This window comes from Mugil cephalus, chromosome 4 (genome assembly GCF_022458985.1).
Source record: "Mugil cephalus isolate CIBA_MC_2020 chromosome 4, CIBA_Mcephalus_1.1, whole genome shotgun sequence".
NCBI lineage: Eukaryota > Metazoa > Chordata > Actinopteri > Mugiliformes > Mugilidae > Mugil > Mugil cephalus.
The window spans coordinates 7,849,707-7,863,897 of record NC_061773.1 but is presented as its reverse complement, the minus strand read 5'-3'; the positions used below and the strand labels follow the sequence as shown (position 1 = coordinate 7,863,897).

The 14,191-nt window shown below is 41.9% G+C and overlaps 1 protein-coding gene across 1 annotated transcript; it reads right to left on the bottom strand.

Annotated features, from left to right (window-relative positions):
• Window positions 1–21: 21 nt before the first annotated feature.
• park7 (parkinson protein 7) lies at window positions 22–5,470 on the bottom strand. Its single transcript, XM_047584046.1, has 6 exons — window positions 5,264–5,470; window positions 4,647–4,748; window positions 4,462–4,521; window positions 3,171–3,240; window positions 886–972; window positions 22–596 (listed from the first exon to the last, which is right to left on the bottom strand). Exons 1-6 carry the CDS (start codon window positions 5,351–5,353, stop codon window positions 436–438), a joined length of 570 nt encoding a protein of 189 aa, XP_047440002.1. The 5' UTR covers window positions 5,354–5,470; the 3' UTR covers window positions 22–435.
• Between the last annotated feature and the right edge of the window lie 8,721 nt (window positions 5,471–14,191).

Below are 14,191 nucleotides of genomic sequence, written 5' to 3'. Positions count from 1 at the left end.
CCAACACATATCTCTCTAGGATAAATATCACTTGTGTTTTTATTTCAGATCATACAGTTCAATTGCCACACTCGTGCTGTTTTAACATAACAATCATGGCCTAATGTTTTGGCAGGGTATAGTAACACAAGATGACTTTTGTCACACTCATCTTTTATTCACAGGTGACACAATAAGCAGTCAAAAATGATGAGAAAGTAAGAGAGAGTAAGTTCGTGTGCGTGCCTATTGATTATCCACATTGTGTTTCAGTCACAAAGTATGTTTTATTAGTAACTAAGAAACACAAAGGAAGACAATAATCGGTCAGAACAGACTTGTCTTGAGTCACTTTGATTCTTGGTGCTGGCTAAGTTGGATTTGTTGTCAGTAGTACCAGGCTTGTATAGCAGGGAAGTGCTGTTATGCAGGATCATAGGTAAAACATGGCTGCAGTCAGTCTTTCATAATAAGCGGAGCCTTGACTTGAGCTGCAACCTCAGCCCCCATAAGTTCCTCTACAATCGTCAAGGCAAATTCAAAACTGGTTCCTGGCCCACGGCTGGTGATGTAATGTCCATCCTTCTGTACTCGAGCCTCTGAATATTTATAGTGGTCTAAAAAAAGACAAAGAGCATAAGGATAATGGCGATGTGAGAGATACGAGTTGAAAGTCGCATACGTCAGACAATAGAGCACTGCAAGCACGCACACCATCAACACTTCAGCTGACCCAGTTCTAGTATGTTCTGTCAAATTCCTGCATCGGCTTCCACCTCTGAGTGGTGTGCCCTCCTACTGCAGACTGACAAGATACTCCAAAGGCAACAAATAGCTAGTACAGCACCATCTACTGCCTTCTACAAATAATTACAACTTACTAAATTTACAATGTGTTTTCATTACCTCCAGCCATCATCTTCTCCTTCATGCCGGGGTGTGTAGTGACCGTGCTGCCGTAGCCAATGCCATGTGCCAGAAGAGCCGTGGGACCTGCAGAAAGGCAAACGTTCATTTATCAGCTTTCTGTTATTAAGTGACACTTATAAAAGCGTGTGCTTTTCATCTTTGGGCAGTTCAAAGGAGGTTACAAAGTCAAGGGGTAAAATTGTGTAAAATGCTACGTCCTGGAATCCCTCACTTTGAGTCCCACACATAACAAAGAAAACTAGGCCTCGGGCGTTGCCCCGTAGCCCTAATAACACATTTCAGTTAATTATGAATAAAAGTTGTTCACAAAATACAACATTTAATAATTAACAGCATGTCCTAAAGGTGTCCTCAACTGTACTATTGTTTCCAAGAATACACACACACAGTGTACAGTTTCAGATTCTGCATCACAATGGAAAACAAGGGGGGGTGAAGACATTGACTGCAGCTGCATTAACTTTGGTAATGTCCTAGCACTGCAGTGAGCTCATCCAAAAACTGTTAATAAATAGAAAGTTATTGATTATGCTCCTTGGCTGGCTTCCCGTGCAGTCTAAAGATTCCACTTTCCCCTGGCAGAGCTGCAGACTGCCAGTTAAAGCCAAGCTACTCCTGTTACAGACAGTCCCCACCCAGAGGACGACAGCCAGGGAGAGGGAGACCTTCTGAGAACCAGAGGCAGACAGCGAGGTTAATGCAAAGAGAGCAGTGATGATGACAATCGGATGAATCCAGCATACAATGTACGTACCTGTCAGCCATAACATTATGAGTGACTGGTCATAATTACTGGTCAAATGCAATAACACAGATTATTTTGTTTTTAAGGATCCTGTCAGGGGGTGGGGTATATAAGGCAGAGATGGAACAATGTGTCCTCAAAGCTGCTGTTCCAATGAAGAAAAATGGGCAGGTTGAAGGATTTGAAGGACTCCAAACAGGGCCAAATTGTGATGGCTAGACGACTGGGTCAGAGCATCTCCAAAACTGTAACAGTTAGTACCTATACGACCTCAAAGTAGGGCAAAGCTCACTGATACACGAGGGCCAGTGTGGACCAAGCCCACAGACTATATAGCCATACTATTATACATGCTATACTATGTATGTATGTTGCTGATAAAGTTAATGCTGCTTTTGATAACATCTAGCATCATAACTGGACCATAGAGGAATAGGAAAAGGTGGCCATGAATCACATTTTTACATCACATGGAACGACCAGATGCATTTAGGTGCAACACATAGCACCAGGAAGCAAGGAACGCTTCGGGGTGCACTTATTTTGCATTCAGATGGTTAATGTTCTGTCTGATAGGCTTACACATTTCACCGACCTCTTTCATTCTTGAAAATCAGGCTCAAAAACAGAAACATACACTGATAAACTTGTCCTGTCTGTATTTTCTTCTCGTCACTATTCTGGTTTTCAGTGAAGCCCTTTATCAATTAACCTTTCTCATGTGTCACATTAATAACTTTCATTTTAAGGCGGAATAATAAGTCTTGCAACAGACCCTCGTACCGGCAGGTTCATTAAACTGTATATTCCTGTGAGGATTTCGTCTTTTCTAGGACACCCTTCAATCCACTTTGCCGCATTGGTTCCCTGTCCCTATTCAAAATGTCCTTCCAGTGTCCTTTCCCTGCATACGGAACCTGTCACATTAAAATGTCAGTGCTGGTGGGTTCTGTTATTAATCAAGCCTCCTCACCCTTTCACTTCAAATGTCAAGGGAGTTCATAGGAAATTGCGATAAATTAATGAAGCACGACATTTATTAATGGTGTATATTTTTCAAAATGTGGGCGGCAACTTGGAACATCCATTAACTAAAGTGTCACAAATGGTTCTGAATCTATTATTTCTCTAAGATCTTGCAAATCCAAATTGTCTTCCCCAGCACTGCATCAGTTTAGTGTGTCTAAACCCCAAATATCATACATTTAGTGTCGTTTCTCAGTAAAAATGTTTATTATGCATTTATACTCTTGTATAAATAAAAATAAATTGTTAACCGTTTTAATTTGATTTGCAGACTAGTGTGTGCAATATTTATTGGTTAATTCCCTAAAATGTATTTGCAGTGTTAACACGTGACGCAACATGATGACAAACATAAAACTGCATCTAGTATCTTTTTAAATCTAGTATTAGAGCAGCACCATGATTTTTTCCAAGTTTAACGTCACAACGTATTTTAAGCTTAAGTTCAGAGGTGGGTGACATTTGTCCCGTGTGTGTTCACAAACTGTACCTGCACAGATGGCTGCAATCAGGCCCTTTCTGCCATCTTGATCCTTCAGCACCTCCTTCACAGCAGGAGACTGCAAAAGAGCACAGGAACCAGGTGCTGTTAGTCATTTTAAGGCCAAAACGAATGCATCGTCGTTTCAACACATGCACATATTTGGAAACTGAAAATGTCACAATATAGTTTAAATGAAGCATGGTCTTCTATCAGATGAGTTACGGGTTTCACATTATGAGAACTACATTCTTTATGTCATAAAGACACAGCTGAAAAAAATACATTAAGTTTAGCCTCCAATGAAGGTGTTCTTCCTTCTTCCAGAGTCAGTTACCATCCATCCACTTAATGTGTAAACCCATTCATAGTTTTATGGTCACAAAGGGGTTGCAGTCTAATGCACTCAGCAAGAGGCAATCATTTTAAATATAAAGTATGATATGAATTCAGGAGACTGAATAAAACGCAGCTTAAACTGTCCTCTCCCAGGTTTACATGACACGCACTGAAAATATTTAGATTATTGATTATATATACATATACACCTAGTTTCACCGACTTACGTTTCACACTAGCACCTCACCGTGGCACTAAGATGCACCTTGACTGATCAGATTTGCGTCCATTTAAATTTTTGAACAGATCTCAAATTTGTCATATCTATCTTTAAAAATCACATGACATTATTTGGAATTGATCAAAAAAAGAAATGTACACCTAGTTTGACATTAGATGCTTGAGGAATCCAGTGTCTGTGATGTATAGAGTAAGCAAACAAATTTAAGTTATTTTGGTGATGTAACGTCCTTGCTTTTGAGAGATTAATAAGGATCCTGCTGTAATAAACAGAGCAGAGACGACTACAACAAACTGCTCAAAGCAACAGACTAAACTTCAAGGTAACAGCTCCTGTTACTTGGATCATATAAATCACTGTCAAATCTGACCTATTACAGTCTCTGTCTTCATTCTAATAAAGTTATGTTTTTATGGACATTTTAATCTGTAACAGTTGTGAAATTTTAAATCAAAGAGGAAACAACATGAAAGCAGGCTTCTGGGTTAGTGAGACACTTTTTGGTTTTAGTTACTGAACATAGCTATTCAGCCACAAGTGATACAAGCAAATCCAGGCCATTCAACTTCTGACTTAAGTAAACATGTCTCGTCTTGCCAGTAATATCCACAACACTGAAATATGTAAGAGTGTGTTTTTATCCGAAATCTCAAGCGTGAAATTTGTGATGTTAAACCCTAGAGCAGCTGAAAACCTGAGTCATGTTTGAGTTTTACTCACCTCTGCCAAATTCTGGGCCCCTGGCATCCCTCCTGGCAGAAGCACCACATCATAAGGGCCCTTGAAGACAAATAATATTAGATGGAGAATGACATGGTCTGAGATAGCAGATTACCAGCCACTGATGAAACATTCACAATAAAATAGAGCGAATATGGGTATAGTAGTTAAATAGTGAGCTGCACCTGTTTGCTGGCATCCTCCAGGCTAGCGTCGGGACAGATGACGACGTTTCTGCTGCACTGGACCGGCTCTTTACCCGCAAGACCTGCAACCGTCACTGAAATCTATAGAGTTGGCCAGATAATAAAAACTGATTAGCTCTATCATGACTAGCATGGTGTTACAACACTACATCACGTCTGCGCACAGAGCACGGCTGACCGAGGCTCTTATTTAGAAAGCTATCAAATGGCGGAGAAGTTGGACTTTTGACATTTAACTTGGCCTCTGTGCGCCCTCTCCACTAAAGTAACGAGTGCGTTAAGAGTTAGCAGGGTGTTACACAAACAGCTGACTAAACTCTTGTGTTATTGGACAGAACTACTCATTAGTTTGGCCGTGTTAGCATATTATTAACTTTAGCTCTTTAGCAAGTTTATTGTTCTGTGCAAAATTGTTCTGTGCACGATTGTTATCAAATGATAATACTGTTACGACCAAACAGCACTGAAATATTGGTAGCATTATAAACCAAATGCAATGGTGGCTAATTGTAATTCCAGCTATTAGACTGAGTTGTGTATGTTTGTGCCATCTTTAGCGAGCTAGCTGTTAGCACGTATGTCAACGAGTTACAAACCCCGGCTCTGCGCATGATGTCCACGGGGATAACAGTCTCCATCTCCTCCGCGCCTTTAGACAGGATCACTAACGCCCTTTTTCCTGCCATGGTTTGCCCGCAGTTGCGCTCCTGTCAGGTGCAAAGACGCTAAGTTTAGGGTGCGACTTCCAGCACGGTCACAGGTAGTGTGTGCCGAGGATTTGACAGGGTGGGTTGCCAGACATGCGCCACCATCCCCCTTTAGAAGACGGTGCACTGAGCCGTGACTTCAACAGCATATGCACTGAAGAAGAATTTATTCTTCAAACACATAAAAAAATATATAAAAACAAAAAGATATTAACACCTATTCAAATTCAAATAGCATACAAATATATAAATAGTCTACTTCCTGTAGCGATAGTAGAAACTCATCTGCTCATTAGCTCGAATTTGGGGATCCTAAATAGATACTCACTTGCCAGAATATTAGTGAAAATAAATGCGTTCTAATATAACAGTGTTGTGCTGACTCAACCAGAATGGCAGTTATAATAGCTGTAGTTTGTGATGCTCTTAAACTGGATTGAATTAGATACAAACAAGTGTTCCTGTTATTCTGTCCACTGACTAAAATGCGATATACTTATTATATGTCATATAAGTTGTAGAAACTCAATACAGTTCTATGGTGCTACAAAATGCAGCCTCCAAAAGGAAATAGACAGTTCAATGGACAACTCTCAGCACACTCATTTTGACCTCAGTGATGTTTTGCAACTAAGTATTTTAAATTTTGATCCAAATAACAACTTTGAGTGAATCTGGAGACATGAGGCCATTACATTAGATATCCTCAACTGCTGACAAACAACACCAATTGACTTGAACGTTCCAGATGTTAAAAGTATGTTATTTTTTTTTATTTAAAATCTTTGTCAGTTTGTGTGTTTAAGCCAGGGAAATCAGCATTTAAATATTGTACACTAGAAAGCAATTTAAAGCTGTTTTTGTGGTGCCCACTTGTGAGATAAGATTGTCAGTGTGGTATAACCACGAGAAACAGAAAGTCTTTATAGTCAGTAATAGTTAAGGTGGTTTTTAAAATAGGCAATACCCTCGTTTAACCAGTAGGTGGAGGCATTAACCAAAGATTCAGGAAGGGATTCTAAGGGAAGCCATAGAAAGATACTGATATTGAACAGCAAGTTTCCAACTGTCTTAAATGTAGAGACAAAAATGTAACAACATATTCATTTGCTCAGTTAATCTCAAGATTATTGTAGATGACACATATCAATTCAAAGTGCAAACAGAGTAATGTAATGAATGTGATTTTGGAAACATCTCCATGCACCAGGTCTCCAAGGTCACCAAGTTCGGAAAGATCTGTTTGTCTAAGAACGTCTGCACCAAACTATTAAGACACTGAGGGAATCATATTCCAGTGTAAATCCTCGACTTAATGTCTGGGGCTTTAGTGTGGAGGCGCACATCCTAGTTAATGTGCCTCTGTGCATTCTGCTGCTGAGATTCACTTTCATATTTGTGCAACAAACTAGAGCCCAGTGAAACAGCGGATTAGACAAAAGCGTAGGGGGTGCTGGCAGCAGGTTGCTTATTGCGTGCCTGCGAGTGAATTCAAGAAGCAGCGGTGATTACCAACATGTGCAGCTGGGGATCAACTGAATCAGACCTACGATGGCACTCGAGCTAATTTCCATACATTAATTCACTTATGTACATTTACTAATTCCCTTCGGTGTGTGATCCCAAAGTGCACGATCACTCCGAGGAAATGTTTCAAAGTGACGTGTGAGGATGATACTTGATGTTGGAGGCAGGGAAAAACAAAGGGTTTTGTCTTATCAAGAAGGAAACAATGTATGGATGGAAACACATTATATTTAATTTTTTTTTTATGTCAGCAACTCCTGTTTAACTACTAAAAGCATCAACAGTTGATTATCTGGGCAGCCAAAACTCTGTCGTTCTCTTCCTTTGATACACTGTTGTCCAAATCTGTGTCCACAATTAATGCTTAATTTGAATCATTTGAGTCATTCATAAATGAATAGGATTCCCAAATAATGCCGTACAAATACTTAACTTTAACTTTTAGTCAAAACTATAGACCACTTTAATAGATTTCTTTCAATATATCAGTTTATAAAGTTTTAAATCTTCAGTAGGGTCAGTGCTAATCTAACAGGCTATTATAACTGTGAAAAAATACAACTCTAGTTTGCTACTGAAAGTGTTTTAATGTAAATCATGTATAGTTTGTTATGACTGATAAATGTGACGTGGCAATAAGTTCTCATTGTGAATGTTTGAATGTTTGTATGTTGTACATCTTGGAAAATGGCCTGTGAAGTAAAAGAGAATAGGCTTCCTTGGCGTATTACTTTTATTATTATTATTATTATTCTGTCGTGCTCCCTCGTGTCGGTATCATCAGGCCTTGCCCTGCTCTGCTTTATCTGGCCCTTCGCAGAGGTCTGCTTGAAACCTGAAGGGCTTCTGGAATCAAACCTCCAGGGAGACGATGATACAGAAACACTTTTTTTTTTTCTTTCCTTAAGACGGGTACAGAGCAAAAAGAAAATCCTCAAACTGAAATGAGGGAATTCCACAAATTACCGTTTGTCACAAAGTAATCCTGTTACTATTGCAAAGAATATGAAACGGTGTAAACATGGAAATAAACTGCTAATGTGGATGTAGCTTATGAGCAGAGGCTCTGTTCGGCTGAGATATAAGGCGGCGAGCCCTGTTTCAGATGGTAAGGAAGAGTGCCACAAAATTCAAAGTGGTTACAGAAAATCTGCTTCTACAGGGAGAGATTAAAATGTTCACAATTTTTTTTTCCTTATTTATTCTTTGAATTCCTAAATTCCTTTTGGTCAGACCCTTTTGGTAACCAGCTCCTCTTCCCAGTGATCCAGTGGCAGCATTCAGGACTCGCATTGCTGTAGACAGAAAACGGATGAATATTTAGGGGAGCGTTTTATCTTCCCATCTGTGCACAGGCTTTATCTCGTGCCTGTTTCACACATTGTAAGCCACCGAGTACAGGGAATGAGTGACAAGCATATAATCTTGATTGCATCTTGATGCTATTACCTTATGCTGCCAAGCGCTCGGGTGACAGCTGGGGGACAGTGAGGAGATCCGGGGGAAAAGGTGACATTGAATTTTATGCACCTGTGCCCGCAGTCGTCTGCCCTGTACAGACACAAGATGGCGCCAGTTGAGTGAGTTCAGCTTTGTGTGGACGCTGTAGTTTGACAGCGCGGACCAGAGAGTGCGCAGGAACATTTTGAAAACAATTTCTGCAAATAGTGGGGGGGAAGAAAAGTTGCAAATGTGCAACAAAAGGTAATCAGCTGTCTTCTTCGTCAGATTATCAGACGTTGTCTGACGCTAGCTGAACACGGGCTGAACAAACATACATTTGTAAGATGTGTCTCAACATTCATTAAACAATTTGAGTTAAGTGCTTCAGAATTATCCAAAATGAGATTCCTACAAATCCAACGCATGACAAATTGTCTTCAACCACAGAGGCAGCATTATAAATTAAAGCAGCACATTAATGTGTTGTTTAGATTATTGAGTATGTGTAACAACATGGACCAGAATTGCCTCACAGTCATTTCTGGTGGCAATAATCTGCCTATCCCCAAATTATGCCCCCCACCCAAGGAGGACGAGGAGGAGGAGAGATAGGGAGGGGGGGACATTTGAGGACTCTCCTTTTTTCTTTATTTTCCTTCTCTGTCTCAGGGAGTATCAGTCTGCGTTGCTCTCAGCTTTCCTCTATTAGATGTCTTAATGCTGTACAGTGCGGCCTATCTTCAAACGGGAACGCTAGTGATACTGGCCCTGCAGCGGTGCTTCCCCCCAGCCACAGCCCCGGTCTGCTCCTCCGCACAGAGGGCAATAAAGACACAAGGAGGATTAGTGTTGTGCGCCTAACAAAGTGGTTGCCAGAGAGTGAGAGGGCCATACCCATGGGCGCAACCGCAACCCTGCACGGCTCCGCTCGGCTCTGTCGAGGCCCCCCCCACCCCCCACCTCCCCACCCCCTCCTCCCCGCTTGGGCTTCCCTAAGGTCCGCTCTCTCTGAGGGAGCTCTGTGGATGTGTGATAGACTCTGAGTGGGTGAATTCATGTTGATTCTAAAGAGGCAGAGGACGCAGACAGATAATCCACAGCTTAAGCAGCGCCGTAGTAACTTTTTCCCCCCTTAAACAAGGGAACATATGTGCAAACAGTAAAATATAATTCAATCACGGTGTACGTATTTTTCCCACACTCAACTCGAGGCAAAAAAGTTCCAACTCCTGACTAGTAGGCGCTTGAGAAAGTCGCGTCATTTATCCTGCACAACAACCTTGTGATCCGACACTCTGTCTCTATCCCACTCACCGTCCAGTAGAAAACAGCGTTTTAATGCAGCGCGTGGTCAGACAAAAAGGCCGTACAGTATGTTTATGGATATCTCCCTCAATGTAACCAGTGTGCTCATACAAACGGAACACCATATAATTGTACAAGTCTGATAAACAGAGGTGCTGTGGTCTTGTAAATGTTGTCACATTAGATAGGAGTGTTACATCTGACATTGCTGTGGAGGAACCATGTCTGCGGGCGCAGGCCTGCGAGGACAGTAGCCTCTGGTTTGATGGAGAGCCGTGTACAGGACAGGACAGGTGAACCAAACAGCTGCTGCCCCCGTTTTTTTTCCTTAAAAACCCCAGCGTGACAGATCAGGCCATGGCTCTCACACACAAACGGCCCGCTTTTCACACGGGAGCTGTCTCAGGCTACGTTACACACGTCCTTTAGATGGTCCGGTTTGTGCGTTGGGTAATGAAATTTACGCTGGAGACCTCAGAATATGCAGACATATGGTGTCTATTAATGCTCCTTTTCTTCCTTTTCAGCCGCAGCCCTCTGCCCAACAGCATGGTCTGTTCCCGCTTGTCTGTTTTGGGTCCTCTTCACTTGTCAAGCTGTTTGCCTTTTACCTCTGTCACGCCAACCGCGATTCATACACAGTGGCATGAACTTCTGTGTATGGAAGGAAGGCCAAGTTCTGTTAATACTTGGCTAAGTTTACATGTTCATTCACACTTGATTATGGGGGAAAGCCCTGAGTTCTGAATGGTTCCAGCATGTCAGCGAGGCATATCCCTCTAACAATACATGCACAATATGGATAAAATCTAAACAAAAATATCATAGGATTATATCTAATATTGACAACTCACTTAAATAAATTCAAAATTCAATTAAAAGTCTTAGTCCAAATGAGTTTTATTCACATTGCTTCATTTTCACCTAATTTATAGTGCAACAAATTGGGCAAAAAATGCGCATTGTGTTCAGCATTTTTTTATTTATTTTTTTTCGTTCGGGCTTCTGAATTGACGGTGAGCTTCATTCTTTGCACGATGTGTAGAAGCCACTCAGAAAACCGATGGCAAAATGTCCCTTTACCGCTCCTTGGTAATGGAAATGGATGTGCAATAGTCTCCCTCTGCAAAGCATTATGGTGGTAAAAAGGCATGCAGGTGTAGTCTATTTTTACCTGCAAAAGCCTTTATAGATTAATGCAGTTTACCAGTCCCAGCAGGGCTTTTGGTACTCTATCATAACTCTGAAATTAACTGGATTCCACTCACTTAATCCCCCACCTTCTTCCATATAAATGCATACTGCATTATCTGACTTAATGTCTGAGACGTTCCTGAACAATTTTCCTTTAAAACTTCTTCGAATTGGTATGAAAACATTCCCACGAAAATGATGGATTCTTTATTGTTGTTGAAGAGTATATTTGCAGCAGGGAGTGTAATTTTTCTTGGTTTTGGAGGAGACAGACCACCTATAAATAAATCCTATGAGATCTCAATTATGTTTCTTCCCCCCCTCGCTATTCCCACACTTTTGATTTCCACTTTAAAAGGACAGTGATATATCCCTATGATTGGAAATGTTCAATGCACTTCTGGAAGTGGGTGCACTGTCCTGTGCAGATAAGGTTGCGAATGCAAGATCTGTCTCTCTGAAATAGAAGCCTGACAAACAGTGCTGTCTCTCCCAGACACAGTGGGAGAGGAGTGTGTTCAGATGGAAGTCTTTGAGACCAGCCTTTTTAATATCGGCGCCGCTGTAACATCAGTAAGGTGACATTTCGGCAGCACCATCAAGATCCAACAGTGGCCATGCTGCTTCGACAATCAATTATCCATGCATAACATCCCACCAGTGTGTGCGACATGAATCAGTCCTGGACCAGGCTTCTCCTCTGCCTTGATTCTCAAGAAAAGAGGGACCTTTCATTCGACCCTTAAGAAAGAGAGAAATGCTCTGCGTGCTGATAAGAGAGTGAAGAGAGGAAAGTTATGAAAAAAACAGGCAAATCAGGGCTGATATTTATTTGCATTATCTTGAAAGGAGCTCAAATTGGTTTCATTCCAGCGGCTGTGAATTGTGATCCAGAGAGCACAATGACCATCTCCAAGCGGAAGCCAGCGCTGTGATTGAACAGGCAGAATGCATTCTTTGTATTGCTTGGTGGACTACAGGAAAGAATACATATTATCTGTTGCCCAAGGAGGAGGAAATACATTTCACAGACCATATTGCTCCCATCAGGTTTTGAGACCAGTTTAGCCGTTGTATGATTGTTATCAACGCAGTGGCTGCACGTATTTTATGTCTACAAATAACTGACATGAATGATATCTCCACAGAGATATATTTTTTCCCCCTGCCCTTGTCTTCTTTTCTTCTTCTTGCTCCTCAGAATAGTCCTGCGCATTAGCAGGCTCTTACGGAGAACTGTTCCACATCTGCAGACGGCCTAGTCATTTCGAAGACTTTGCAAAAAATGTCTCGTCTTAATCTGATCTCGAAACGTGTACGACCAGAGTGTTAAAGTATAAGATTTCGGGTGCTGAAACCTCACACTAAGTGAAGTCAGAAGACCCAAGTCTGGCACAGGAATCTACTCCCTCAACCCAGCAGCTTCCTCCTAATGTTTGACAAACAGCACCACCACCCCCCCACTCCCCCCCTCGCCCGCTCGCCTTCATTTCCATCTGTATGCTATCACTTGGCTGTCAGCGGCCGGATTGGCCTGTAGTTTGCAGGATGAAAGGCAGAGAGATCCTGTTGAGTGAATAATCTTGCCAGTTTACAGAAGAGAGTGGATGTCAACTTGACAGACTGTGAGTAGCACACAGATTTGGGATTCACGGGCAATCCCATAGTTCCTTTAAGTCTGGACGTGTGAATGTGAAATCAATAGTACATCCATACAACAGTTTGTTTGCTGGACCCTGGAGAGCTTTGTTATGAAAATAAGAGTCATGGATCTTTACCTTGTGGATTGAGGACACAGAAAAAGGGGACTACAAAACATGGGATTTCAGCATGAAAATCTTGAATTTTTTATTTTTTTTAATATTTTTTTTTTCTTACTGTAAATGAAGGCGTGCACCATTCAAAACCACCTATTTATGAACACAATGCAATTTAAAAAAACATGAAGCCAGCGCGAGTGATCAGGCACACGTTTAGTGTTAATATGAAATATCTCTTGTGGAAAATTCTTAATTATATTCCCTGTGAATGGTTCGGTTTTAATTACTATATTCACCTGCAATGCTTCAAATCAGTAGTGTCACATCCTAAAGGTAAAGCTCACCATTCGAGACACCTCCTCAGAACTCCATACACCCCCCGTACAAACCACTTCATCCTCAGACACTGTGTCACCATGACCTGTATCACAGGAGAAATTCAATAGACTTCAGTGGCATCTTTATAGACATATGCATGTGCACCACTGTGTACATATAACATAGCTGTCTGTGTTGGCACCGCAATCATGCCCTGCTGTTTATTTGATATGCAAAGGAGTGCTGTGGAGCAGCGCCACGGTCTTTGCTAAAGTACTTTACTCCTCACATAACCCAAAGTGGCAGCAGCAGCATCAGGATGAGCTCCAAGAGCGAGGTGGCTCCCTCTCAGTAATTTATAATGCACTTAACTCCTCTACCCTGTTGATTGTCTGCATTACCAAGAATCAAACAGGAGGCAAAACAAATAAAAAATGCCACTTTTTATTCAGGTTTAACACCGTCAAAGACACAAGTCTTTTGTTGCTGCTCATTCGCATCTGGGTCTGTGTGGAAGGGAAACCAGGGATTGCGGTGGCGAAAGAATACCACCTCAAACTGCTTCCGTAAACACCATCAAAGAATGGGGCCTTTAAAAAGCTGCGGAGAAAAAGAATGGAGGGGTGGGGGTAAAGAGAATATATGTCGGCTAAAGCGTGGTTGAAGTTTTGGGAAAAATGCCAAAAAAATAATTATTGCAAACACCAAAGCGACGATAGATTTGTGAAGCAGACACTGCAGGGGCTCTAACCACACCCTTCGTGCCATTCAGACCAGCTCCAGCCTTCCCCGAATACCGCGCTGCTGCTGCCGCCGCTGCTCCGAGCCTAGCTGAACATCACTGGGAGAAAGGAGGGGGGGCCCCATTATTAAATGTGCTCTGCTGAGGGCCCGCAGGTAGCTCCCAGGATCAGACACAGGGAGACCGAGAGGGGGTTGTTTGGCTTAAGTGTTTTTTATTAGGATAGATGGAGACCTAAACTCCATAACCGAGCTTGAGCCCTTTCTCCCAGACAGGGGCCCACTTTCCCTTCTCACTCCAAACAGGCCCATATCAAAACACCGGCCCCTCGCAGACATGCCCCCCCTCAAAAACGGCACGCTCTCTCTCTCTCTCTCTCTCTCTTTCTTTTTTTTTCTGCTTTGCTCAGCTCTCTCCTTGTCAAAATACAAATGCTCCGTGTTGGAATTCAGCAATTTCCTTTATCATCTGCGACGAGCCCACTTCTCAGCTGTTAAATCCACAATTATTGTCGATTAAAACAAAACG

What these genes read in the sequence shown, in the direction of transcription:
- park7 (XM_047584046.1), bottom strand. Translation starts at nt 5,353, where the DNA reads ATGGCAGGAAAAAGGGCGTTAGTGATCCTGTCTAAAGGCGCGGAGGAG. An exon ending in TGGAGGATGCCAGCAAACAG is followed by an intron (nt 4,522 to 4,646) that starts GTGCAGCTCACT and finishes TTTGTCTTCAAG; the next exon opens with GGCCCTTATGATGTGGTGCT. An exon ending in GGAGAAGATGATGGCTGGAG is followed by an intron (nt 597 to 885) that starts GTAATGAAAACA and finishes GTCTTTTTTTAG; the next exon opens with ACCACTATAAATATTCAGAG.